Source organism: Mobula birostris, chromosome 3 (genome assembly GCF_030028105.1).
Source record: "Mobula birostris isolate sMobBir1 chromosome 3, sMobBir1.hap1, whole genome shotgun sequence".
Taxonomy (NCBI): domain Eukaryota; kingdom Metazoa; phylum Chordata; class Chondrichthyes; order Myliobatiformes; family Myliobatidae; genus Mobula; species Mobula birostris.
In genome coordinates, this window is record NC_092372.1 from 232,601,121 (window position 1) to 232,626,151 (window position 25,031).

At 47.0% G+C, this 25,031-nt stretch overlaps 1 protein-coding gene across 18 annotated transcripts in view; it reads left to right on the forward strand.

The window, feature by feature from the left end:
- LOC140195654 (plectin-like) overlaps positions 1-25,031 on the forward strand; it is a 435,007-nt gene that overhangs the window by 270,639 nt on the left and 139,337 nt on the right. For all 18 annotated transcript variants that reach the window (XM_072254355.1, XM_072254356.1, XM_072254359.1 and 15 more), the window contains 8 exons: positions 443-520; positions 1,658-1,750; positions 8,256-8,422; positions 17,662-17,777; positions 22,818-22,924; positions 23,543-23,662; positions 23,742-23,837; positions 24,278-24,405. In XM_072254355.1, coding sequence (XP_072110456.1) covers positions 443-520; positions 1,658-1,750; positions 8,256-8,422; positions 17,662-17,777; positions 22,818-22,924; positions 23,543-23,662; positions 23,742-23,837; positions 24,278-24,405 — 905 coding nt within the window. The remainder of the gene's footprint in view (positions 1-442; positions 521-1,657; positions 1,751-8,255; positions 8,423-17,661; positions 17,778-22,817; positions 22,925-23,542; positions 23,663-23,741; positions 23,838-24,277; positions 24,406-25,031) is intronic.

The following is a 25,031-nucleotide window of genomic DNA, read 5'->3' on the forward strand; positions in this document are numbered from 1 at the left end:
AGTGACCGATTATAACGGGGAATGACCACTGTCCGAGTGACCGGTTATTATGGGGTGTGATCACTGTCCGAGTGACCGGTTACAACGGGGTGTGACCACTGGCTGAGTGACCGGTTATAACGGGGTGTGACCACTGTCTGAGTGACTGATTATAACTGGGAATAACCACTGTCTGAGTGACCGGTTATAACGGGGAATAACCACTGTCTGAGTGACCGGTTATAACAGGGGGGGGCCCCACTGTCTGAGTGACCGGTTATAATGGGGTATGACCACTGTCCGAGTGACCGGGTATGATGGGGAATGACCACTGTCTGAATGACCGGGTACAACGGGGAGTGACAGTCTGAGTGACTGGTTATAATGGGGAGTGACCACTGTCTGAGTGACTGGGTACAATGGGGAGTGACCGTCTGAGTGACCACTGTTTTCTCTTCCTCAGCCTCGAGAGAAGGGTCGAATGAGGTTCCACAAACTGCAGAATGTTGGTATCGCCTTGGAGTATCTGAAGCACCGGCAGGTAGGGGACATCACTTCCCCATCCCCACCTGCTCTCCCTTTCCCCTGTACCTCCACTTCTTCCCCCTCCAGCCCATGCTCCCCATCATTATCCACAATCACCCCTCCATTTTCACCACACACACCCTTCCTCTCCCTTACCCTTTCCCCCACCTCTTGTCCAACTTCCGCCTCTCACTCTCCCCTTGTCCACCCCGTCTGTCTCCCCTCACCCCTCCTACTCTCCATCCTGTCTCTCCACCTCCCACTCACCTGTTCACCCACCCTTCCCCATTCACTCTACATCTCCCCCTCACCCCCTCTCCCCTCTGCCTCTCCCTCTTCCCATTTCTGTCCACCATCTCCTTCTCCTCCTCACCTTCCACCTCTCCACTCGCTGTCCACCACCTTTTTGTTCCCTTCCACCGTCTCCATCTCCACTCCACCTCCACCCTCCTCTCCCTCCTCCCCATCCACCCTCTCGCCCTTCCTCCTCTAACGCTGTCCAATCTCCTTCTTCACCTCTCCCCACCATCTACCTGCTCCTACTTCCCCTCCCCTTCTTGTCTCTCTGCCTTCCCCCAACCACCCTCTATTTCTCCACCTTCTCCATCCACTGTCTCCCCTCTCTCCCCTTCCCCATCCACTGTCTCCCCTCTCTCCCCTTCCCCATCCACTGTCTCCCCTCTCTCCCCTTCCCCATCCACTGTCTCCCCTCTCTCCCCTTCCCCATCCACTGTCTCCCCTCTCTCCCCTTCCCCATCCACTGTCTCCCCTCTTCCCTCTTCCCCATCCACTGTCTCCCCTCTTCCATCCTCGTCCACCATCTCCTCCTCCCCTCCCACATCCACCGTTTCCTTCTCCCCTCCCCGTCCGCAGTCCACCCTCATCCACCCACTGCTTCTCCCCCTCTCCTGCCATCCACGCTCTCCCTTCCCCCTTTCCCCCATCCACCATTTCCTCACCCTTTCCCACCCCGTCCATCTTCTACTCCTCTTCTCCCCCATCCAGTCTTCCCTCCCCCCTCCACCCTCTCCTCCCCCTTTCTCCCCCATCCACCCTCTCTTTCTCCCCTTCTCCCTCCTCCTCCAACCACCTTCCTCTTCACCCACCCATGTCCGTCCTCCCTCCTCTCTGAAATCTGCTTTTGTCACTCCAGGTCCGGCTGGTTAACATCCGAAATGACGACATTGCTGATGGGAACCCCAAACTCACACTGGGTCTGATCTGGACCATCATCCTGCATTTCCAGGTCTGTGGATGTGGGTGTGAATGTGTGTGTGTTGGTGTGAGTATGTGTGTGTGTGTGTGTGTGTGTGTGTATGTGCGGATGTGTGTGTCTGTTTGGGAGTTTGTCTGTGTCCATGTGTCATAGAACACTACAGCACACAAATAGGTCCTTCAGCCATTTAGTTCATGGCAAACACTAGTCTGCCTAGTCCCATGGACCTGCACCCGTACCATATCCCTCCCGTCCATGAATCCATCCAAATTTTTCCAAAGTATTGAAATCGATTCAGCATTTACACTGGGTAGTAGACGGTTGCCTCTTTGACTAGAGGCCTGTGACTAGTGAAAAGTTTAAGGGGAATATGAGGGGAAGTTTGTGAGAGTGGAGCGAGCTGCCAGTACAAGTGGTGCACGCAAGCTCAATGCCCATGTTCAGGCAAGGTTTGGATCAGTGTGGGTAGTAGAGGTCCTGGTGCAGGTCGATGGGAGATAGTAGGGGTACGAAAGGCTGTGGTCCTGGTGCAGGTCAATGGGAGATAGTAGGGGTACGAAATGCTGTGGTCCTGGTGCAGGTCAATGGGAGATAGTAGAGGTACAGAAGGCTATGGTCCTGGTGCAGGTCGATGGGAGATAGTAGGGGTATGAAAGGCTATGGTCTTGGTGCAGGTCGATGGGAGATAGTAGGGGTACGGAAGGCTATGGTCCTGGTGCAGGTCGATGGGAGGTAGTAGGAGTGCGAAAGGCTGTGGTCCCGTTGCAGGTCAATGGGAGTAGGCAGATTAAATGGTTTTGGCTTGGACTAGATTTGCCAAAGAGCCTGCTTCTGTGCTGTAATTTTCTTTGATTCTATGACATGCACTGACAACTCATTCCACTTTGTCACCACCTTCTGAGTTATGTTTCTCCTCATATTTCCCTTAAACATTCACCTGTCACGCTTAACCATGACCTCTAGTTGTAGCCTCACACAATGTCAGTGGAAAACGCCTGCTTGCATTTACCCCATCTATCGCCCTTTTGTATACCTCTATCAAATCTCCCCTCAATCTTCTATGTTCTAAGGAATAAACTCTTAAGCTATTCGATCTTTTCTTATTACTGAGGTCCTCCAGGCCTGGGCAACATCCTTGTAATTTTTCTCTGTACTCTTTCAGTCTTATTTGGTAGAAAAAGGGAGGAGGTCCTGAAGAGAGAATTCGGGGAGTTAGGGAGCAAGATGAAAAGCAGGACCTCCAGGGTAGTAACCTCAGGATTGCTGCCTGTGCCACATGCTAACAAGCACAAGAATACCATGATCAGGCATATTAATGTGTGGCTGAGAGACTGGTGTAGGGGGCAGGGCTTCAGATTCCTGGATCATTGGGGCCTCTTCTGGGGGACGTACGAACTGTTTAAAAAAAAAAAAAGAACAGGTTATACCCGAACTAAAAGGGGTCCGATAACCGAGCAGGCAGGTTTAATAGAGCTGTTAGGTAGGGTTTAAACTAATTTGACAGGGGGACAGGAGCCAGAATGATGGGGCTGAGGAAGGGGAAAACAGAAATAAATCAAAGATAGCGTGCAACAGAAATGATAGAAAGGACAGCGAGGAAATGAGGCATAATGACAGCCAGTGGGATGAGTTACAGGGCAATAGAGGCGTGGTGCAGTTAAAACAGAAAGCAACAAATAGTGGACTGAAAGTGTTGTATTTGAATGCACACAGCATAAGAAATAAAATGGCCGATCTTGAAATTCAGCTACAGATCTCTGAAACTTGGCTAAAGGATGGCTGCCATTGGGAGCTGAACGTCCAAGGATATACGGTGTATCGGAAAGATAGGTTAGTTGGCAGAGGGGGGTGTGGCCCTGCGTATAAAAAACAATATTAAATCATTAGAAAGGAATAACATAGGATCAGAAGGTGTAGAGTCTCTATGCGTTGAGGTAAGAAATGACAAGGGTAAAAGGACCCTAATGGCAGTTGTATATAGGCCTCCAAACAGCAGCATTGATGTGGATTACAAATTACAGCAGGAGGTAGAAAAGGCATGATAATCATTGGGGATTTTAACATGAAAGTGGATTGGGAAAACCAGGCCAGTACTGGACCTCAAGAAAGAATTTATAGAATGTCTAAAGGATGGCTTTTTAAGAACAGCTTGTTGCTGAGCCCACTAGGGGATCGGCTGTGCTGGATTTGGTGGTGTGCAATGATCCGGAGGTGATAAGAGAGCTTAAGGTTAAGGAACCCTTAGGGAACAGTGATCACAATATGATCGAGCTCACTTTGAAATTTGAGAAGGAGAAACTAAATTCCAATGTGTTGGTATTTCAGTGGAATAAAGGAAATTACAATGGCATGAGAGGGGAACTGGCCAACATTGACTGAGAAAGGACATTTGCAGGAAGAACAGCAGAGAAGCAATGGCTGGAGTTTCTGTGAAAAATGAGGGAAATGCAAGACAGATATATTCCAAATAAGAAGAAATTTTTGAGTGGAAGAAGGACACTACCATGGCTGACAAGTGACGTCAGAGTCAAAGTAAAAGCAAAAGAGAGGGCATACAAGGAAGCCAAAGCTAGTGGGAAGATAGAGGATTGTGGAGCTTTTTAAAAAATTGCAGAAAGAAACTAAGGTCTTTAGGAAGGAAAAGATGAATTATGAAAGGAAGCTGGTGACTAATATCAAAGAAGATAGTAAAAGCTTTTTTAAGTACATAAAGGGTAAAAGAGAGTTGGGGGTAGATATAGGGCCAATAGAAAATGATGCTGGAGATATTGTACTAAGAGATGCAGAGGTGGCAGTGGAACTGAATGTGTATTTTGCATCAGTCTTCACAGTGGAAGACATCTGCAGTTTACCGGACATTCAAGAGTCTCAGGGAAGTGACGTATGTGCAGTGAAAATTACGACTGAGAAGGTGCTCAGGAAGTTTAATGGTCTTAGAGTGGATAACTCTCCCGGACCTGATGGAATGCACCCTCTGATTCTGAAGGAAGTAGCTGGAGAGATTGCTAAGGCATTAACAATGATCTTTCAAGAATCGATAGATTCTGGCATTGTACCAGATCACTGGAAAATTGCAAATGTTACTCTGCTATTTAAGAAGGGTGGGAGGCAGCAAAAAGGAAACTATAGACCTGTTAGCCTGACATCAGTGGTTGGGAAGTTGTTGGAATCGATTGTTAGGGATGACATTATGGAATACCTGGAGGCACATGACAGGATAGGCCAAAGCCAGCAGGGTTTCCTGACAGGAAAATCCTGCCTGATTAACCTACTGCAATTTTTTGAGGAAATTAGAAGCAGGGTAGACAAAGGAGATGCGGTAGATGTGGTGTTCTTGGATTTTCAGAAGGCCTTTGACAAGATGTCAGTGTTGGGACTGCTGCTTTTTATGATGTATGTCAATGATTTGGACTATGGGGTTAATGGATTTGTGGCTAAATTTGCCGATGATACAAAGGTAAGTGAAGGAGCGGGTAGAGTTGAGAGACTTAGATAGTTTAAGGGAATGGGCAAAGAAGTGGCAAATGAAATACAATGTTGGAAAGTGTATAGTCATGCACTTTGGTGGAAGAAATAAACAGGCAGACTATTATTTAGATGGGGAGGGAATTCAAAATGTAGAGATGCAAAGGGACTTGGGGATCCTTTTGCAGGATACCCTAAAGGTTAACCTCCAGGTTGAGTCGGTGGTGCAGAAGGCGAATGCAATGTTGGTTTCTTTTCTAGAGGTATAGAATGTAAGAGCAGGGATGTGATGTTAAGGCTCTATAAGGCACTCGTGAGACCACACTTAGAGTATTGTGTGCAGTTTTGGGCTCCTTATTTTAGAAGGGATATACTGACATTGGAGAGGGTTCAGAGAAGATTCACGAAAATGATTCCAGGAATGAAAGGGTTATATATGAGGAACATCTGGCAGCTCTTGGGCTGTATTCCCTGTTCAGGAGAATGAGGGGGGGATATCATAGAAACTTTCCAAATTTTAAAAGGCTTGAACAGATTAGATATGGCAAAGTTATTCCCCATGGTGGGCGAGTCTAGGACAAGAGGGCACAACTTCAGGATTGAAGGGCATCCATTTAGAACAGAGATGTGGAGAAATTATTTTTGGCAGAGGGTGGTAAATCTGTGGAATTTGTTGCCACGAGTGGCTGTGGATGCCAAGTCATTGGGTGTATTTAAGGCAGAGATAGATAGGTTCTTGATCAGCCAGGGCATCAAAGGGTATGAGGAGAAGCCAGGAGAGTGGGGATGACTGGAAGAATTGGATCGGCCCATGATTGAATGGTAGAGCAGACTTGATGGGCCGAATAGCCTATTTCTGCTCATATATCTTATAGTCTTAAGGTGCATAAGTCATTTGGGCTGGATGGACTACATTCCAGAGTCCTGAGAGAGGTTGCTGAAGAGATAATAAATGCATTGGTCATGATCTTTCAAGAATCACTTGATCTGCCATGGTCCCGGAGGGCTATAAGATTGCAAATGTCGCTCCACTCTTTAGGAAGGTAAGAAGGCAAAAGAAAGGAAATTATAGGCTAGTTAGCCTAAACTCAGTGGTTGGGAAAGTGTTGGAGTCTATTATTAAGGCTGAGGTTTCAATGTACTTGGAGACTAATGATAAAATAAGTCAAAGTCGGCATGGTTTCTGTGAAGGGAAATCTTGCCTGACAAATATGTCAGAGTTCTTTCAGGAAGTAACAAGCAGGGTGGACAAAGAAGAGGCAGTGGATGTCATTTACTTGGATTTTCAGGTGTTCGATACGGTGTTTAACAAGATAAAATCCTGTGGAGTTACAGGAAAGATACTGGCATTGGTAGCAGAATGGCTGACAGGCAGGAGGCAGCGAGTGGAAATAAGAGTCCTTTTCCGGTTGGTTACCAGAGGATGTGGAAACATTGGAAAGGGTACAGAAGAGATTTACCAGGATGCTGCCTGGTTTAGAGAGTATGCATTATGATCAGAGATTAAGGGAGCTAGGGATTTACTCTTTGGAGAGGAGGATGCGAGGAGACATGATAGAGGTGTACAAGATAATGAGGAATAGATAGAGTGGATCGCCAGCGCCTCTTCCCCAGGGCACTACTGCTCAATACAAGAGGACATGGCTTTAAGGTAAGGGATGAGAAGTTCAAGGGGGATATTAGAGGAAGGTTTTTCACTCAGAGAGTGGTTGGTGCGTGGAGTGCACTGCCTGAGTCAGTGGTGGAGGCAGATACACTAGTGAAAATTAAGATACTACTAGACAGGTATATGGAGGAATTTAAGGTGAGGGGGCTTATATGGGAGGCAGGGTTTGAGGGTTGGCACAACATTGTGGGCTGAAGGGCCTGCACTGTGCTGTACTATTCTATATTCTATGTAAATGTCCCGCTATGGACTAGATCTGTGCTGTACTTTTCGATGTCTCTATGACTCTAACTTGGGACGAGAGATGCTGGTAGTCCATTCCTGCACCCGCACTGGGTGGGGCTGAGTTTCTCTGAACAAGTATGTGATGAACACTTTCCTCTATAGCACAAAGCAGTCATTGTTTGCTGAAAGCTTCTCTGTGTCAGCAGCTCAGGGTTTTAGTAGAGATGGAATGGGGAGTTCCGGAAAAGTTGTACAGCAGGCCAGGAAAATCAAGCCTTCGCCGGGGGCTATAGTGCAGACTAAGACAGAGAAGAGAGAGAAGGGGAGCGAGATAGGATGGGGGAGAGAAGAAGAGGAAGAGAAAGACCATAAGACTTAGGAAGAGGATTAGGCCGTTTGGCTCAGCTAGTCTGGCCTGCCATTCTATCATGGCTGAATCCTTTTCTTTTTCCCTCCTCAGCCCCACTCCCCAGCCTTCTCCCCATAACCTTTGATGTGTGTCCAATCAAGAACTTATCAAGCGCTGCCTTAAATGCACCCAATATCCTAGCCTCTACAGCGGCCTGTGGCAACAAATTCCACAAATTCACCGTGCTAAAGAAATTTCTCCGCAGCTCTGTTTTAAATGGACCACCCTCTAACCTGAGGCTGTGCCTCTTGTCCTAGACTTCCCCACCATGGGAAACATCCTTTCCACGTCTACTCTGTCTAGGTTTTTCAACATTTGAAAGGTTTCAATGCGATCTCTCCTCATGTTCCTAAATTCCAGCGAGTACAGACCCAGAACCATCAAACGTTCCTTGTATGATAACCTTTCTTTCCCAGAATCATCCTTGTGAACCTCCTCTGGACCCTCTCCAATGCCAGCACATCTTTTCTAAGATGAACGGCCCAAAACTGTTCACAATGCTCAAGGTGAGGCCTCACCAGTGCCTTATAAAGCCTCAGCATCATATCTCTGCTCTTGTATTCTAGATTTCTTCTGGAGAGTACAGGGGTTCCTGGTATTGATATATATGTGTGTGTGTGTGTGTGTGTGTGTGTGTGTGTGTGTGTGCGTGTATAATGCCAGTGTTTTGTGTGAATACGGGACACTTGTACTGATTGGTTTGTGAGTGGGGGAGGTGTCATACTTTCGGGATAGTATGAGATTCTGGTACTGATATGTTGTGTTTGTAGATATCGGACATCCAGGTGTGTGGTCAGTCTGATGACATGACTGCCAAGGAAAAGCTGCTGCTGTGGTCCCAACGGATGGTGGAGGGATATCGTGATCTGCGTTGTGACAATTTCACCAGCAGTTGGAGAGATGGGAAAGTCTTCAACGCTGTCATTCACCGTCACAGGTACCAGTGGGGAGCTGACTCCCAGAGCAGGGGCACATACACAGTCACACACACAACACACACACACATATATATACACACACGCACACACACACCCTTATAGTGTCTCTCTCTCACACACACACACTCTTATAGTGCCACACACACACATGCACACACAAACACACATAATGTCACACACACGCACACACAAATACACTTATAGTGTCACATGCATACAGAGATACACATGTATACACAGTCTGTCACACACACAAATACACACACATACACAGTCACACACACACAGTGTAGAGACACACGTATACACTATCTCACACACACATGCATGTACACAGATATACACACATGCGCACAAGTACATACATGCGTATGCATACATGTCCACACACACGTACACACACATACAGGTATATACATAATCACACACACAAATGTATACACAGTCACACTCACACAACATACCTATACACACTCTCACACACACAACTACACACAGTCACATCACACACCTACCCATTACACTCACAAAATGTGGGAGGAACTCCGCTGCATTTTGACAGTCAAACTCAATGAGTATTTTGCATTACTCTTCACTGTGGAAGACACTCACAGTATGGTTAATGTTCCAGGTGTCAGGAGTCATGAAGTGTGCGAAGTTATCATCACGAAAGAGAAGGTTCTTGGGATACTGAAAGGTCTGAAGGTAGATAAGTCACCGGGACCAGATGTTTTACACCCCAGTGTTCTGAAAGAGGTGGCTGAAGAAATTGTGGAGGCATTAGTAATCATCTTTCAAGAGTCTCTAGATTCTGGATTGGTTCTGGAAGACTGGAAAATTGTAAATGCCACTTCACTCTTTAAGAAGGGAAAGAGGCAAGAAGGAAACTAAGCCAGTTAGTCTGACTTCAGAGGTTGGGAAGATGTTGGAGTCAATTATTAAGAATGAAATGTTAGGGTACTTGGAGGTACATGATAAAATAGACCATAGTCAGCATGGTTTACTCAAGGGAAAATTTTGCCTGTCAAATCTGTTGGCGTTCTTTGAAGAAATAACAAGCAAAATAGCCAAAGGAGAATCAGTTGATGTTGTGTACTTGGATTTTCAGAAGGCCTTTGACAAGGTGCCACATATGAGGCTGCTTAACAAGGTAAAACCCATGGTATTACAAAATAGTTTCTAGCATGGATAAAGCAGTGGCTGATTGCTAGGAGGCAAAAAGTAGAAATAAGAGGAGTACTTTCTGGTTGTCTGCCAGTGACGAGTGGTGTTCCACAGGGGACTGTGTTGGGACCACTTCTTTTTACTCTATGCATCACTGTTTTCGATGGTGGAATTATTGGCTTTGTGATAGATAGGTATATGGAAGACAGGTAGTGTTGAGGAAGCAGGGAGGTTGCAAGAGGACTTAGATAGATTCGGTGTGTTAACCGTTCGTCAACGGAACTAGGTAAGGAAATTCATAATGCAACTTGTAATTAATCGAAACTCACACTTTATTGTCATGCACAAACAATAACATAACTATGATGACCCCGGGCCAACAACTTAGAACATGTCCTTCTGTTTCCTCTGTACCAATATTCACTCAGAACACTTGTCCAATTTTTAACACTGAGATAGGGGATCTCTGTTGGCCAGATGATTGATCCTTTCTCCGCCAGGCTCTTAGCGTGGGGGTTTCTCCTTGTTTTGGTGGGTCTCTTGAGAGAGTTATCGCTGATAGCATGCTCGAAGTGGCCACCTTTTATATTCATCCCTTACCAATTCAAATATTGCATTCCAGTGTCATTGGCTGTAGGTCATCTGATTGACCTTTAACACATTTTTATTGGCTTTGCTTTAGGCCAGCATCCATTTATTGCCCTCTTCCCAGCTAGTGACAGTTGGTAATTTATGGCTCTTTGTTCTCTCCACCAGACATCCCACCCTGCAAAAACTCATTTCAGGGAGGTAGCACCGTCAATTTGCGGGAGACTCCCGGAACTTCCAGGAGAGGTGGGATGTCTGCAATAGAGTAGCTCCTTAGTAGTTTAAATAACGTTCGCTATGCTAATGAATGAATGACACCTGTTAAACTCACCTCAACATGTCTTTTACAGTCTTAACCCACCATGGGCCATAGAAAAGTCACTGTTGCAAACAGTGCAGCGAGCAACACTCATTATTTTTGACCCCTATTAGGCAGGGGTACACTTTAGGGTAGTCTGGGGTGACATAGCTTTTATATTTTCTTTTTTTGGAACACTGCCATGGCACGCACTCGCTCTCTCTCTCTCACACGTTCTCAAAAAAATTGATTTCCGGTACATTTTATATAATTTGTGGGCATCAGGGAGCCACTATTAACATGCAGGAGACTCCAGGAACTTCCGGGACAGGTGAGATGTCTGCTTCAGTAACCAGATTGAATCACTCCAGGCGGGCACCAACCCCAACATTCACAAATCAGCATGTTATATTTTACCAAAGAACACCTCACAAATAACTAACTTCTTTGGAGATGATCTCTAGTTCAGCAGATTACCTAAAGCAACATTGTGTCAACACGGAAAGCAAAACAACTTCATCTCACAAAATGGAGGATGTGAACCAGCTCCACAGAATTGCAGCCTCCGTCTCCAAGCACATGGCAGGAACAAAGACACTTGATCTGTCTGCTTCCACCATCCTTGACCCATTTGAGTTTGACATTTTCTTCCATATTTTAAATCCACCATGGCCAACAGGAGAATGAGAAAAGAAAAGGCGGATTGAATATAATGCAGGGATCTGTGTGTTTTTGCACTTTGGTAGAATAAAGGTGTAGACTATTTTCTAAATGTGTGTTGGCGCGTGGCCAACTGGTTAACGCGTTCGTCTAGTGATCTGAAGGTCGCTAGTTCGAGCCTTGGCTGAGGCAGCATGTTGTGCCCTTGAGCAAGCCACTTAACCACACATTGCTCTGTGACGACACTGGTGCCAAGCTGTATGGGTCCTAATGGGCCCTTGGACAACATCGGTGGCGTGGAGAGGGGGAACTTGCAGCATAGGCAACTGCTGGTCTTCCATACAACCTTGCCCAGGCCTATGCCCTGGAAACCTTCCAAGACGCAAATCCATGGTCTCACGAGACTAACGGATGCCTATATATATAATTTTCTAAATGGGAAGAAAATTCAAATATCTGAGGTGCAAAGGTATTTGGGGGTCCTTGTGCAGGATTCAATACAGAGTGGGATAAAGGAAGCCTTTTCTGGTTAGCTTTCATTCTGTCTCACTGTCTCACTTACTCTCTCAATTTCACACTCACTCACCCTTTCATCCTCTCACTCTGTCATCACCTCGGCCCTCTCACTTTCACTTACTGTCAATCTCCTTCTGACTCCCTCTTCCTCCCCTCTATCCCTGACCCTCTCCGTCCACTCTCTCTCCCCCTCTATCCCCCACCCCCTCTCATCCCGCCTCTCGTCCCCCGCATCTCTCCCCCCTCGTCTCCCCCCCTCGTCTCCCCCCCTCGTCTCCCCCCCTCGTCTCCCCCCCTCGTCTCCCCCCCTCGTCTCCCCCCCTCGTCTCCCCCCCCGTCTCCCCCCCCGTCTCCCCCCCGTCTCCCCCCCCTCATCTCCCCCCTTACCCCTCTCGCTCCTTCCTCTCCCCCTCCCCCCTCCCCCCTCCCTCTCCCCCCTCCCCTCTTCCCTCCCTCCTCCCCCCCCCACTCTCTCTCTCTCTCATGATTCCTCCCAAGGAGTGACTGATTGTTGGAGATTTCAGTTTTTCTCCTTGTTTCTGATCTCTGTTTGAACATGTTGCAAAGATGCAATCTTCCAACGGGGTCGGGTGAGATGTTGGTGCAGGGAGTGTCCCAGCTGCCTGCTGTCGGAGGGAGTGGCTGATTTAAAACGTTACCTGCAGGGATGTTTTCCCCTCCCTCTGAGGATCAGGTTACCCTGCCTCACCCACTGCTGTCTCCCGCAGTGGCTAGCTTCGGTGAGGAGAGTGAGAGTGAAGAGCTGAGACGGGCAGGGATAGCGGTGCTCCAGAATGATGTTAAATTCTCTGAAGAGGAGGAGGAGGAAGAGGAGGCCTCACCCCAGCAGCACCTCAGAATCGGCCTCGGACTCTGAGGACTGGGTGGTGATGATGTGTGAGGATGTTCCTTCAGCCGCTGGTCAGCAACACAGCGCAAGTGTGTCTGGGCCAGTTTACTCCCTCTGCTCCACACTGCGGCTCACCGAGGTGTAAGCACGATCTCTCAACCCTCCTCCAATTCTCCCACCCCCTTGTGACCTCTTTCCACAACACTTCCCCTCCCCCATCCCAACACCACCCCCTCTACTTTCCTATTTCTCTCTCTCTCCCACTCTCACCTCCCATCTCCATCTCTACTCTCCTGTACTCTCCCACCCCCTCAAACCCCCCCACAACACTTCACCTCCCCATCCCAACCCCACATCCCTCTTTCTCTTCCACTCTCTCTTCCACTCTCACCTCCCATCTCCATCTCTACTCTCCCCTACTCTCCCACCCCCTCAAACCCCCCTCTCTCACCCCCCACACTCTTGCTCTTTGTCCCCGGTTCCCTCTTCTGTCCCTCCACCACTACCCCTCTCCTTGTCCTCTCCGTTCAGATGAGCTTCAGCTTCAAAGCAGAGTTGCTCCACCTCTCTCTGTGTGGCAACTTGTTTTGCTGGCTGACAGGAATTGAAATTGGTTTATTATTGTCAAGTCCTGAGGAACAGCAAAAAGCTTGTGTTGCTCCGAGCTAAGCTTGTGTATGCTGAGCTTTCAACTCTCATCTGTGGGAGGTGAGCAAACATCGAGTTACCTGATGCACGTTCTCAGTCACCGATCCGAGAGTCACCACTCAAAGAGCTAACCAGTTCTGGTTCACCCACCACCACCCTCCCCTCCGGTCAGCCCATTGTCCAACCCCACTGTTGTGTCCACCGTCCAACCCCACCGTTGTGTCCACCGTCCAACTCCACCGTTGTGTCCACCGTCCAACTCCACCGTTGTGTCCACCGTCCAACTCCACCGTTGTGTCCACCGTCCAACCCCACTGGTCAGTCCACCATCCAACCCTACCAGTCAGACCATGTCCAACCCCGCCAGTCAGTCCACCGTCCAGCCCCGCCGGTCAGTCCACCGTCCAGCCCCACCGTTGTGTCCACTGGTCAGTCCACCATCCAACCCTACCAGTCAGACCACGTCCAACCCCGCCGGTCAGTCCACCGTCCAACCCCACCTGTCAGTCTGTGCCAGCCACATTTTAAAATAACCTTCTCCTTTGGCCATATCACTGGCTGAACTCTATCCAGGTCAATGTACGCTCTCACTGTCTTACAATCGTTCAAACTATGGTTTGTAATCACTCCTCAGAAATAAGCTGAACAATTGTTTCCTTATCAAAGTTCAAGGATTGGTGATCTGACAGGCATTGGCAACCAGACTGTAACCAGTAACCCGATTGATACTGGTGGTCTGACCAAAACTACAGATCTAGTGTGATGCTGAGTGTGAGTTGTCAATGCACAAATCTTCCACCTGTTCTTTCCTGCTGCTGCAATTACAAAGTTCAGTGTACCAAGGTGCTTGCTCGTGATATCAGAGGTGTAGGTGTACAGAACTCATGGATCTAGGAGTATAAGTAGGTGGTTTGTTGAAAGATGTTGGAGAAAAATAGGGTGCTAAGGAAGACATTTACCATTCTGGCCTTCATCAGAACCTGAATCAGGTTTAGTATCACCAGCATATGTTGTGAAATTTGTTAACCTAGCGGCAACCTTATCAGTTAGGGCACTGTGTACACAAGTCACTGGTGAGGTCGCATTTGGAGTTTTGTAAAAATTGGCCTTGACCCAATTTAGGACTTAAACTTGTGGACTTATGTATTTTTCCATAACTAATTTAAGACTATCAGAATTATAGTCACTTGTCCCATAATTCTGCTCCGCTGACACCTCAGTCCCATTTCTTAATTTCTCTTTCTTCCGTATTTATCACTTTTAGAAACAGAAAAATCTACAACACAATACAGGCCCTTTGGCCCACAAAGCTGTGCCGAACATGTCCTTACCTGAGAAATTACCTAGGGTTACCCATAACCCTATATTTTTCTGAGCTCCATGTACCTGTCAAGGAGTCTCTTAAAAGACCCTATCGTATCCGCCTCCACCACCATCGCCAGCAGCCCATTCCACACACTCACCACTCTCTATGTAAAAAAACTTACCCCGATATCTCCTCTGTACCTTTTTTCCCTCCCTCTATCTGCTTCTCTTCCTCCCTTCCCTCTCATTTTTCTCCCACATCTTTCTAATCCTCTCCAGCCCTCCATCTGGTCATGCATTCTCTAGTCTCTCTTCATCCTCTCTCTGTTCCTCTTCCTGTCCTGCAATCTCCTCCTCTCCATTTCTTCCAGCCTGTCCCTCCCTCCTGCTGATCAAAGCTCCAAAGTGAATTTATTATCGAAGTACGTATATGCCACCTGTGATTAATTTCTTTGTGAGCAATGATGAAATGTAACCTAGAGAAGACTGTATGCAACAGAGCAAACAAACAACCATTATGCAAATACAGAAAAGAAGAGAAATACTGCTACTTCTAATAAATAAATAAGCAACAAATATTGAAAACCTAAGATAAAGAGTCTTTGAAAGTGGTTACATAGGTTGCCTAAACATGTCAGTGAAGGGGCAAGTGAAATCACTCCCTTTGGTTCCAGAGTGTGATGGGTTTCTGGATCTGGTGGTGTGAGTCCTGAGCCTTCTTCCTAATAGCAGCAGCCCGAAGAGAGCAAGTCCTGGATGGTAGGGATCCCTGACGACGGATGTCGTTCTCCTGCAACAGCACTAGATATATTCAATGGCGGGGAATGCTTTACCTGTGATGGACTGGGCTTTATCCACTACTTTTTGAGATTTTCCATTCAAGGGCGTTAGTGTTTCTGTACCAGTCCGAACTACAAGCAGTCAATATACTTCCCAGCTTACATCTACAGAAGTTTGTCAAAGTTTTAGGTGTCATGTCAAATCTTTTTGAACTCCCAAGGAAGAAGGGGTGCAGCCTTGCTCTCTTCGTAATTGCACTTACGTGCTGGGCCCAGGCCAGGTTCTCTGAAATGAAAACACAGAGGCATTTAAAGTTGCTCAGCCTCTCCACCTCTGATCCTCCAATGAGGACTGGCTCATGCACCTCTGCTTTCCTCCTTTTGATGTCAATAATCCTGAATCAATGTCATCATGACATAGAGTGAGAGGTTGTGGTATTGTTGATGGTTGTTTATCTCTCCTGCCCCCCCGCCCCCCACCGCCGATGGTTGTGTATCTACAGGACCATCCTGTCCCACCCTCCCCCTGATGGTTGTGTATCTATAGAACCATCCTGGCCTAGGGTTGGCAGTCTGGAGGATCAGAGGGATCTCGAGGTCCGAGTCCATAGGATGCTCAAAGCTGCTACGCAGGTTGATGTGGTTAAGAAGGCATACGGTGTACTGGCCTTCATCAATTGTGGAATTGAATTTAGGAGCTGAGAGGTAATGTTGCAGCTATATAGGACTCTGGTCAGACCCCACTTGGAGTATTGTCCTCAGTTCTGGTCACCTCACTACAGGAAGGATGTGGAAACCATAGAAAGGGTGCAGAGGAGATTTACAAGTATGTTGCCTGGATTGGGGAGCATGCCTTATGAGAATAGGTTAAGCAAACTTGGCCTTTTCTCCTTGAAGCGGCAGAGGATGAGAGGTGACCTGATAGAGGTGCATAAGATGATGAAAGGCATTGATCGTGTGGAAAGTCAGAGACTTTTTCCCAGGGCTGAAATGGCTAACACGAGAGGGCAGAGTTTTAAGGTGCTTGGAAGTAGGTACAGAGGAGATGTCAGGGGTAGGTTTTTTACACAGAGTGTGGTGAGTGCATGGAATGGGCTGCCGGCGATGGTGGAGGAGACGGATATGATAGGGTCTTTTAAGAGACTCTTGGATAGGTACATGGAGCTTAGAAAAATAGAGGGCTATGGGTAACCCTAGGTAATTTCTAAAGTAAGTACATGTTCGGCCCAGCCATGTGGGCCAAAGGACCTGTATTGTGCTGTAGGTTTTCTGTGTTTCTATGTACCCACAACACCATCCACAACACTCCCAACCTTTGTGCCATCAGCAAATTTACTAACCCATTCCTCCACTTCCTCATCCAGGTCATTTATAAAAATCACAAAGAGAAGGGGTCCCAGAACAAATCCCTGAGGCACACCACTGGTTACCGGCCTCCATGCAGAATATGACCCGTCTACAACCACTCTTTCCCTTCTTTGAGCAAGCCTTCTGTGATCCACAACGCAATATCCCCTTGGATCCCATTCCTCCTTACTTTCTCAATAGGCCTTGCATATGGGGTACCTTGTCAAATGCCTTGCTGAAATCCATATACACTACATCTACTGCTCTACCTTCATCAAGAGCACTGAGGCTGTCTAAAAGAAGGGTTGGAGCTGTGTCTATTTCCTGAGGAGACTGAGGTCCTTTAGCATCTGCCGGACGATGCTGAGGATGTTCTACGAGTCTGTGGTGGCCACTGCTATCATGTTTGCTGTTGTGGGCTGGGGCAGCAGACACCAACAGAATCAACAAACTCATTCGTAAGGCCAGTGATGTTGTGGGGATGGAACTGGACTCTCTGACGGTGGTGTCTGAAAAGAGGATGCTGTCTAAGTTGCATGCCATCTTGGTCAATGTCTCCCATCCACTACATAATGTACTGGGTGGGCACAGGAGTACATTCAGCCAGAGACTCATTCCACCAAGTTGGAACACAGAGCGTCATAGGAAGTCATTCCTGTCTGTGGCCATCAAACTTTATAACTCCTCCCTTGGAGGGTCAGACACCCTGAGCCAGTAGGCTGGTCCTGGACTCTGCATAATTTACATATTACTATTTAACTATTTATTACTATTCTATTACTATTTATTATTTCTCTGACTATTACTATTTACTAATAGTAATATTACTATTACTATTTCTATTACTATTTATTATTTATGGTGCAACTGTAACGAAAACCAATTTCCCCCGGAATCAATAAAGTATGACTAATGTGTTTAGTCACATCCTATACCTACAGGACCACCCTCTCTCTCCCTCCCCCGATGGTTGTGTATCTGCAGGGTCACCCTCTCTCTTTCTCCTCCTGATGGTTGTATATCTACAGGATCACCCTGTCACTCTCTCCTCCTGATGGCTGTGTATCTGTCCTTCATCCCCAGGCCAATGCTGATTGACATGAACAAGGTTTACCGACAGAAGAACCAGGAGAACCTGGAGCAAGCCTTCAGTGTCGCCGAGAGGGAGTTCGGTGTCACCAGACTGCTGGACCCCGAAGGTAAGACCAATTACATTGGTTTCTTGTTCTCTCCTTGCAGACCTCCTCTCTTCACCGTGTCCTTATGCCCCACATTTATCTGTGTCTCTCTGAGGTTTGCTTAGTCTCCGTCTCTCTGTCCCTCCCTGCCTTGCTACCAAATTCAAGTTAATTTTCGTCACGGCACATGCTCTTGTTGGCACATACACGCTGTTATCGGCACCCGCACTCCTGTGGTCACATGCTCTCCCAGAGACGCATACACACCCACAGGCATACACACATTCTCATGAGTACACTCTTTCACAGTCACTCACACTTCCACACGTCAGCAGTCACATTCTACAGCTGTCACACAGTCCAATGTGGCCACTCTTCTGCAGTCAGGCTCCCATGAGCATACATTCCCAAGGTATAAATGCAGGAGGATTACCCTTTTACACCCGAAGCAGAGTACTATACAAAAATGACAAATGTAAGTTAATATAAATCTTAATATAAATTATTTCTGACTTACACATTACATTAAACATAACAACACTTGTAAATGTTGCTTCGAAATTTCATCCTTAATAATGGAGTCCAAAATGTACTAGCTGTCAAGATCATTAATGGGTCAGTCATACCCTGCCTTTTTTCTACCTTCCCTACTTAAACAGGTATGTCATATTTGTAATATTCTAATCCTCTGTGATCCTCCTCACTCCAGAGATTCAGGGAAGATCACCTTTAAGATCATAAGATACAGGAACAGAATTAGACCATTTGGCGATCACCATTTCATCATGGCTGATCCATTTTTCCTCAGCCCCAATCTCACTGCCCCCCCCCCCCATATCCCTTCATGCCCTGACCAATCAAGAATCTATCAAGACTTGGCCTCCACAGCTGCCTATGGCAATGAATTCCAGTGATCACCACTCTTAAGCTAAAGAGATTCCTCCTCATCTTCATTCTAAAAGGATGCCCCTCGACTCAAACCATAGGAAATATCCTTTCACTTCCACTCTGTCAAGGCCTTTCACTATTCGAAAGGTTTCAATGAGGTCATTCCTCATTCTTCTAAATTCCAGTAAACACAGGCACAGAACCATCAAATGCTCTTCATATGACAAGCCGTTTTATCCTGGAATCATTTTTGTGAACCTCCTTGGACCCTCTCCAGTGTTAGCACATTCTTTCTAAGATAAGGGGCCCAAAACTGCTCACAATCCTCTAATTGAGACCTCATCAGTGCTTTATGAAGTCCCAACATTACATCCTGGATTTTTGGAAGGACAAACTCCAAGGCAGAGTACAAAGTAAATGGCAGGATACTTGGTAGTGTGGAGGAGCAGAGGGATCTGGGGGTACATGTCCACAGATCCCTGAAAGTTGCCTCACAGGTGGATAGGGCAGTTAAGAAAGCTTATGGAGTGTTAGCTTTCATAAGTCGAGGGATAGAGTTTTAGAGTCGCGATGTAATGACGCAGCTCTATAAAACTCTGGTTAGGCCGCACTTGGAGTACTGTGTCCAGTTCTGGTTGCCTCACTATAGGAAGGATGTGGAAGCATTGGAAAGGGTACAGAGGAGATTTACCAGGATGCTGCCTGGTTTAGAGAGTATGCATTATGATCAGAGATTAAGGGAGCTAGGGCTTTACTCTTTGGAGAGAAGGAGGATGAGAGGAGACATGATAGAGGCGTACAAGATAATAAGAGGAATAGATAGAGTGGATAGCCAGCGCCTCTTCCCCAGGGCACCATTGCTCAATACAAGAGGACATGGCTTGAAAGTAAGGGGTGGGAAGTTCAAGGGGGATATTAGAGGAAGGTTTTTTACTCAGAGAGTGGTTGGTGCGTGGACTGCACTGCCTGAGTCAGTGGTGGAGGAAGAAACACTAGTGAAGTTTAAGAGACTACTAGACAGCTATATGGAGGAATTTAAGGTGGGGGCTTATATGGGAGGCAGGTTGTGAGGGTTGGCACAGCATTGTGGGCCAAAGGGCCTGTACTGTGCTGTACTATTCTATGTTCTATGTTCTAAGTGATTTTCCCTTGTATATTTTGCTTGTTATTTCTACGAATTCCAACAGATTTGTCAGGCAAGATTTTCCCTTCAGGAAGTCATGCTGACTGTGTCCTATTTTATCATGTGCCTCCAAGTACCCCGAAACCACGTCTTTAACAATCGACTCTAACATCTTCCAAACCACTGAGGTCAGACTAACTGGCCTATAATTGCCTTTCTTCTGTCACTCTCCCTTCTTGAAGAGTGGAATGACCTTTGCAATGTTCCAAGCAACACAGACACAAAACGCTGTGGGAGCGTCAGGAGGCCAAGCAGCATCTATAGAAAACAGTGAGTCACTGTACCCTTCTCCTTGGATGCTGCCTAGCCAGCTGAGTTCTTCCAGCAGTTTGCGTGTGTTGCTTGGATTAGCAGCATATGCAGATTTTCTCTTTTTTGCAATCTTTCAGTCTTAGAAACATAGAAAACCTACAGCACAATACAGGCCCTTCGGCCCACAAAGCTGGGCCGAACATGTACTTACTTTAGAAATTACCTAGGCTTACTCATAGCCCTCTTTTTTTCTAAGCTCCATGTACCTATCCAGGAGTCTCTTAAAAGATCCTATCGTATCCGCCTCCACCACCGTTGCTGGCAGCCCATTCCACGCACTCTGTGTAACAAAACTTACCCCTGACATCTCCTCTGTACCTACTCCCCAGCACCTTAAAACTGTGCCCTCTTGTGGCAGCCATTTCAGCCCTGGGAAAAAGTCTCTGACTATCCACACGATCAATGCCTCTCATCATCTTACACACCTCTATCAGGTCACCTCTCATCCTTTTTCGCTCCAAGGAGAAAAGGCCGAGTTCAGTCAACCTGTTTTCATAAGGCATGGTCCCCAATCCAGGCAACATCCTTATAAATCTCCTCTGCACCATTTCTATGGTTTCTACATCCTTCCTGTAGTGAGGCGACCAGAATTGAGCACAGTATCCGATATAAGCTGCAACATTACCTCTCGGCTCCTAGATTCAATTCCACGATTGATGAAGACCAATACACTGTATGCCTTCTTAACCATAGAGTCAAACTGCGCAGCTGCTTTGAGCGTCCTATGGACTGGACCCCAAGATCTCTCTGATCCTCCACACTGCCAGGAGTCATACCATCAATACTATATTCTGTCATCGTCTGGAACCATTGCAGAGTCTAATGAAAGATCATTACTGATGCCTCCACAATCTCTTCACCGTGACTTATCTATCTTCAGACCTTCCAGTTTCCTAAGAAACTTCTCTCCAGTAATGGTAACATCACACACTTCATAACCTCTGACACCTGGAACTTCCACCATACTGCTAGTGGCTTCCACAGTGAAGACGGATGCAAAATACTTGTTCAGTTTAGTCCACCATTTTGTTGTCCCCCATTGCTACCTCTCCAGCATTGTTTTCCAGTGGTCTGATATCCAGTCTCACCTCTCTTTTATGTGAAGATAAATTTGGTATCCTCATATTATTGGCTAGCTTACTTTTGTATTCCATCTTTACTTTCTTAATGATTTTATTAGTTGCCTTCTGTTGGTATGTAAAAGCTTCCCAATTCCCTAACTTCCCACTAATTTTTGCTCTATTATGTGCCCTCTCTTTGGCTTTTATGTTGGCTCTGACTTCCCTTGTTCGCCATGGTTGTGTCATATTGCCTTTAGAATACTTCTTCTTCTTTGAGATGTATATATCCTGTGCCTTCCAAACTGCTGTCAAAAATTCCTGCCATTGCTGATCTGCCGTTATCCTTGCCAGTGTTCTCTTCTAAGCAATTCTGCCCAACTCCACTCTCATGCCTCTGTAATTCCCTTTATTCTACTGTAATAATATATCTGACTTTGGATCACTTTCCCCTCAGGTTCTTTTACCCTAAGCTCTCTAATCAATTCTGGTTCGTTGCAAAACACCCAGTCCAGAAGAGCTGATCCACTAGTTGGCTCAATCATAGAAAATGTAGAAACGTACAAAACCTACAGCACAATACAGCAACACACATAAAAGTGACTGGTGAACGCAGCAGGCCAGGCAGCATCTCTAGGAAGAGGTGCAGTCGACGTTTCAGGCCGAGACCCTTCGTACAATACAGGTCTTTTGGCTCACAAAGCTGTGCTGAACATGTCCTTCCCTTAGAACTACCTAGGCTTACCCATAGCCCTCTATTTTTCTAAGCTCCATGTACCTATCCAGAAGTCTCTTAAAAGACCCTATCATTTCCGCCTCCACCACCACCGCTGGCAACCCATTCCACACATTCAACATTCTCTGTGTAAAAAGCTTACTCCTAACATCTCTGTACCTACTCCCCAGCACCTTAAAACTGTGCCCTCTCATGCTAGCCATTTCAGCCTTGGGAAAAAGCCTCCGACTATCCACATGATCAATGCTTCTCATTAACTTGCTCTAAAAAGCCATCTCATGCTACAAATTCCCCCTATTTGAATCCTGCACCTACCTTATTTTCCTAATATACCTGGATATTGAAATCCCCATGACTATTCTAACTGCCCTTTTGGCATGCATTTTCATCTTCTGTTGTAACTTCTAGACTACATCCTAACTACTGTTTGAGGGGTCTGTATACAACTCCCATCAGGGTCATTTTAATCCTTGCAATTCCTTAACTCTATCTACAACAGTTCAACACTTTCTAACCCTATGTCACCTGTTTCATTTGATTTCAATTTTTACCAATAGAGCCATGCCACCTGCTCAGCTTCCTGCCTGTCCTTTCGATGCTTTGTGAATCCTTTGACATTAAACTCCCAGCTGGAGCTCCTACGTCTTATAGCCTCTCCCCGCTCCATCCCCCCATCCTCCCCTCTCACCCCCCCCTCTCACCCCCCCTCACCCCCCCCTCTCACCCCCCCTCTCACCCCCCCCTCACCCCCCCTCTCACTCCTCCTCTTCCCCCCTCCCACCCCCTCTCCCCGCCTCCCCCCTCGCTCTCTCCCTTCCTCTCCCTCTCCCTCCTGCTTCACACTCCGCACTCTCTCACTGATTTTCATCACTTCTCTCCTGTAGATGTGGACGTCCCCCATCCCGATGAGAAGTCAATCATCACCTACGTGTCGTCTTTGTACGATGCTCTACCAAGGGTCCCCAGTGTGGAATCAGGGGTCCGAGCCAACGTGAGTACTGCTGACCAGAGCCACAACCTCTGTGACCAATGCTGCTGGTGCTTCTGTGGCCTTATTGGATGTTTCAGCCACCGTCGTGTTGACGTTATCTTGGAGGTGGGGGGCATTGGGGTGATATTACCAGGCCCTTTGTGCTCTGGACAGACAAACAACATTTCATATTTTTTACAGCAGTTGGAAAAATTCTTGGTGAAGCAGCATTTGGCCCATATTCTCAAATGTACCTCTGCCCTACATTCCTGGCCACTATCTACCATGGCACATCTGATCCACATTCTTGATCACCATCTCCCAATGCACATCTGGCCCACATTCCCAATCATCCATCTCCCAATGCACATCTGGCCCATGTGTTCCTGATCACCATCTCCCAATGCACATCTGGCCCACAGTCCCAATCATCCATCTTCCAATGTACATCTGGCCCACATCTTCCTGATCACTATCTGACATGCACATCTGGCCCACGTGTTCCTGACCACCATCTCCAATTGTTCATCTGGCCCACATTCTCAACTAACATAGCCCATCGCACATTTGGCCCACATGTTGCTGACCACCATTTGCCATCATACACCTCCCCGCTCAGACAAGATTTTGTAACTGCAGGAGATTGAACTTCACTGGCAAGAATATTACGAGCTGGTGACCTTGCTGCTGCAGTGGATCCGACACCATATTACAATGTTTGAGGAGAGGAGATTCCCAGGGACTTATGAGGAGATGGAGGTGAGTGGAAAGCAAGTTGGAAGGGGAGTGGGGCCTTGATCATTGCCATTACTGTAACAGTGAACATTGTGTTTCTTAGGTTCTCTGGAGACAGTTCCTCAAGTTTAAAGAATCCGATTTGCCCATTAAGGAGATTGAGAAAAACAAGAGCAAAACTCTCTTCAAATCCTTTGAGGTTGGTGGTTGCTTCAGCCTGCTTGACTTTCTGTTTGAAATGTGACCATGCGTAGGAGGAATACAGACTCTCCTAGGTTCCCAGAAGGACCCTCCGCTGGATATGTGTCCCTCCTCAACCCCACTGTCCAGTTAGTTCTTCCCCCTCAGTCTATGTCTGTGACCTTCCTTTGGATCTGTATCTCTCCTTACACCCCTCCCTTGAGTCAGTACCTCCTCCTCAATCTGCGCCACTCCCTTTTGTTCTGTGTCTGTGTCCCTTCATGGATCTGTGCTGTTTCCTTCGACCCACCCCCCCACCCCCCGGCCAACCGGGTCAATTCCTCACCCTCAGTCTGTGTCTGTGTCCAGGATCTTTCCCTCTCCCCACTATCGGGTCAGTCCCTCCTCATACCCGGACATAATAATCACTGAGTCCTGTGTTATTGTGCTGTTGTTCAGGCTGCTGTACAAGAGGGTCAGCTGAAAGTTCCTGCTGGTTACTATCCCATCGACGTGGAAAAGGAATGGGGAAGGCTTCACGTGTCCATCTTGGAGAGGGAGAGAATTTTGCGCAGCGAGCTTGAGAGGTCAGTGCTGGCGCTGAGTCTGTGTGCTTGCCGAAGTTCATTGGGGAAGCACGTCTTTATCGTACGGTTTCAGTACTAAATGGCCATTGAGCACAATGTGCCTGTGCTACTTCCATACAATGATTCCCACAATCCCATTGCCCCAATTCTCAGCCCCATTGTCCTAATTTGCAGTTCTATTGCCCAATAGGCGTTAGGGGATCAGAGGTGGAGAGAGTCAGTAACTTTAAATTCCTTTGTGTTACCATATTAGCAGATCTGTCCTGGGACCAGCACTTACATGCCATCGCAAAGAAGGCAGAGCAATGTCTCTTGTCGTAGGAGTTTCCACAGGTTCGGCATGTTTTCTAAAACTATGACAAACCTTTAGAGATGCACAGTGGAGAGTATCCTGACTGGTTACACCATGACCTGGTATGGAACCACCACCACACAGGAATGGAAAAATCTAGAGCAAGTGGTGGGGGATACAGCCCAGTCCATCATAGACAAAGTCTTTCACACCACTGAGTAGATTTACACAGGGCTTTGCTGCAAGAAAGCAGTATCCATCCTCAGGGACTCTTAGCATGCCAAGCCATGCTCTCTTCTTGCTACTATCATCAGGCAGGAGATACAAGAGCTTT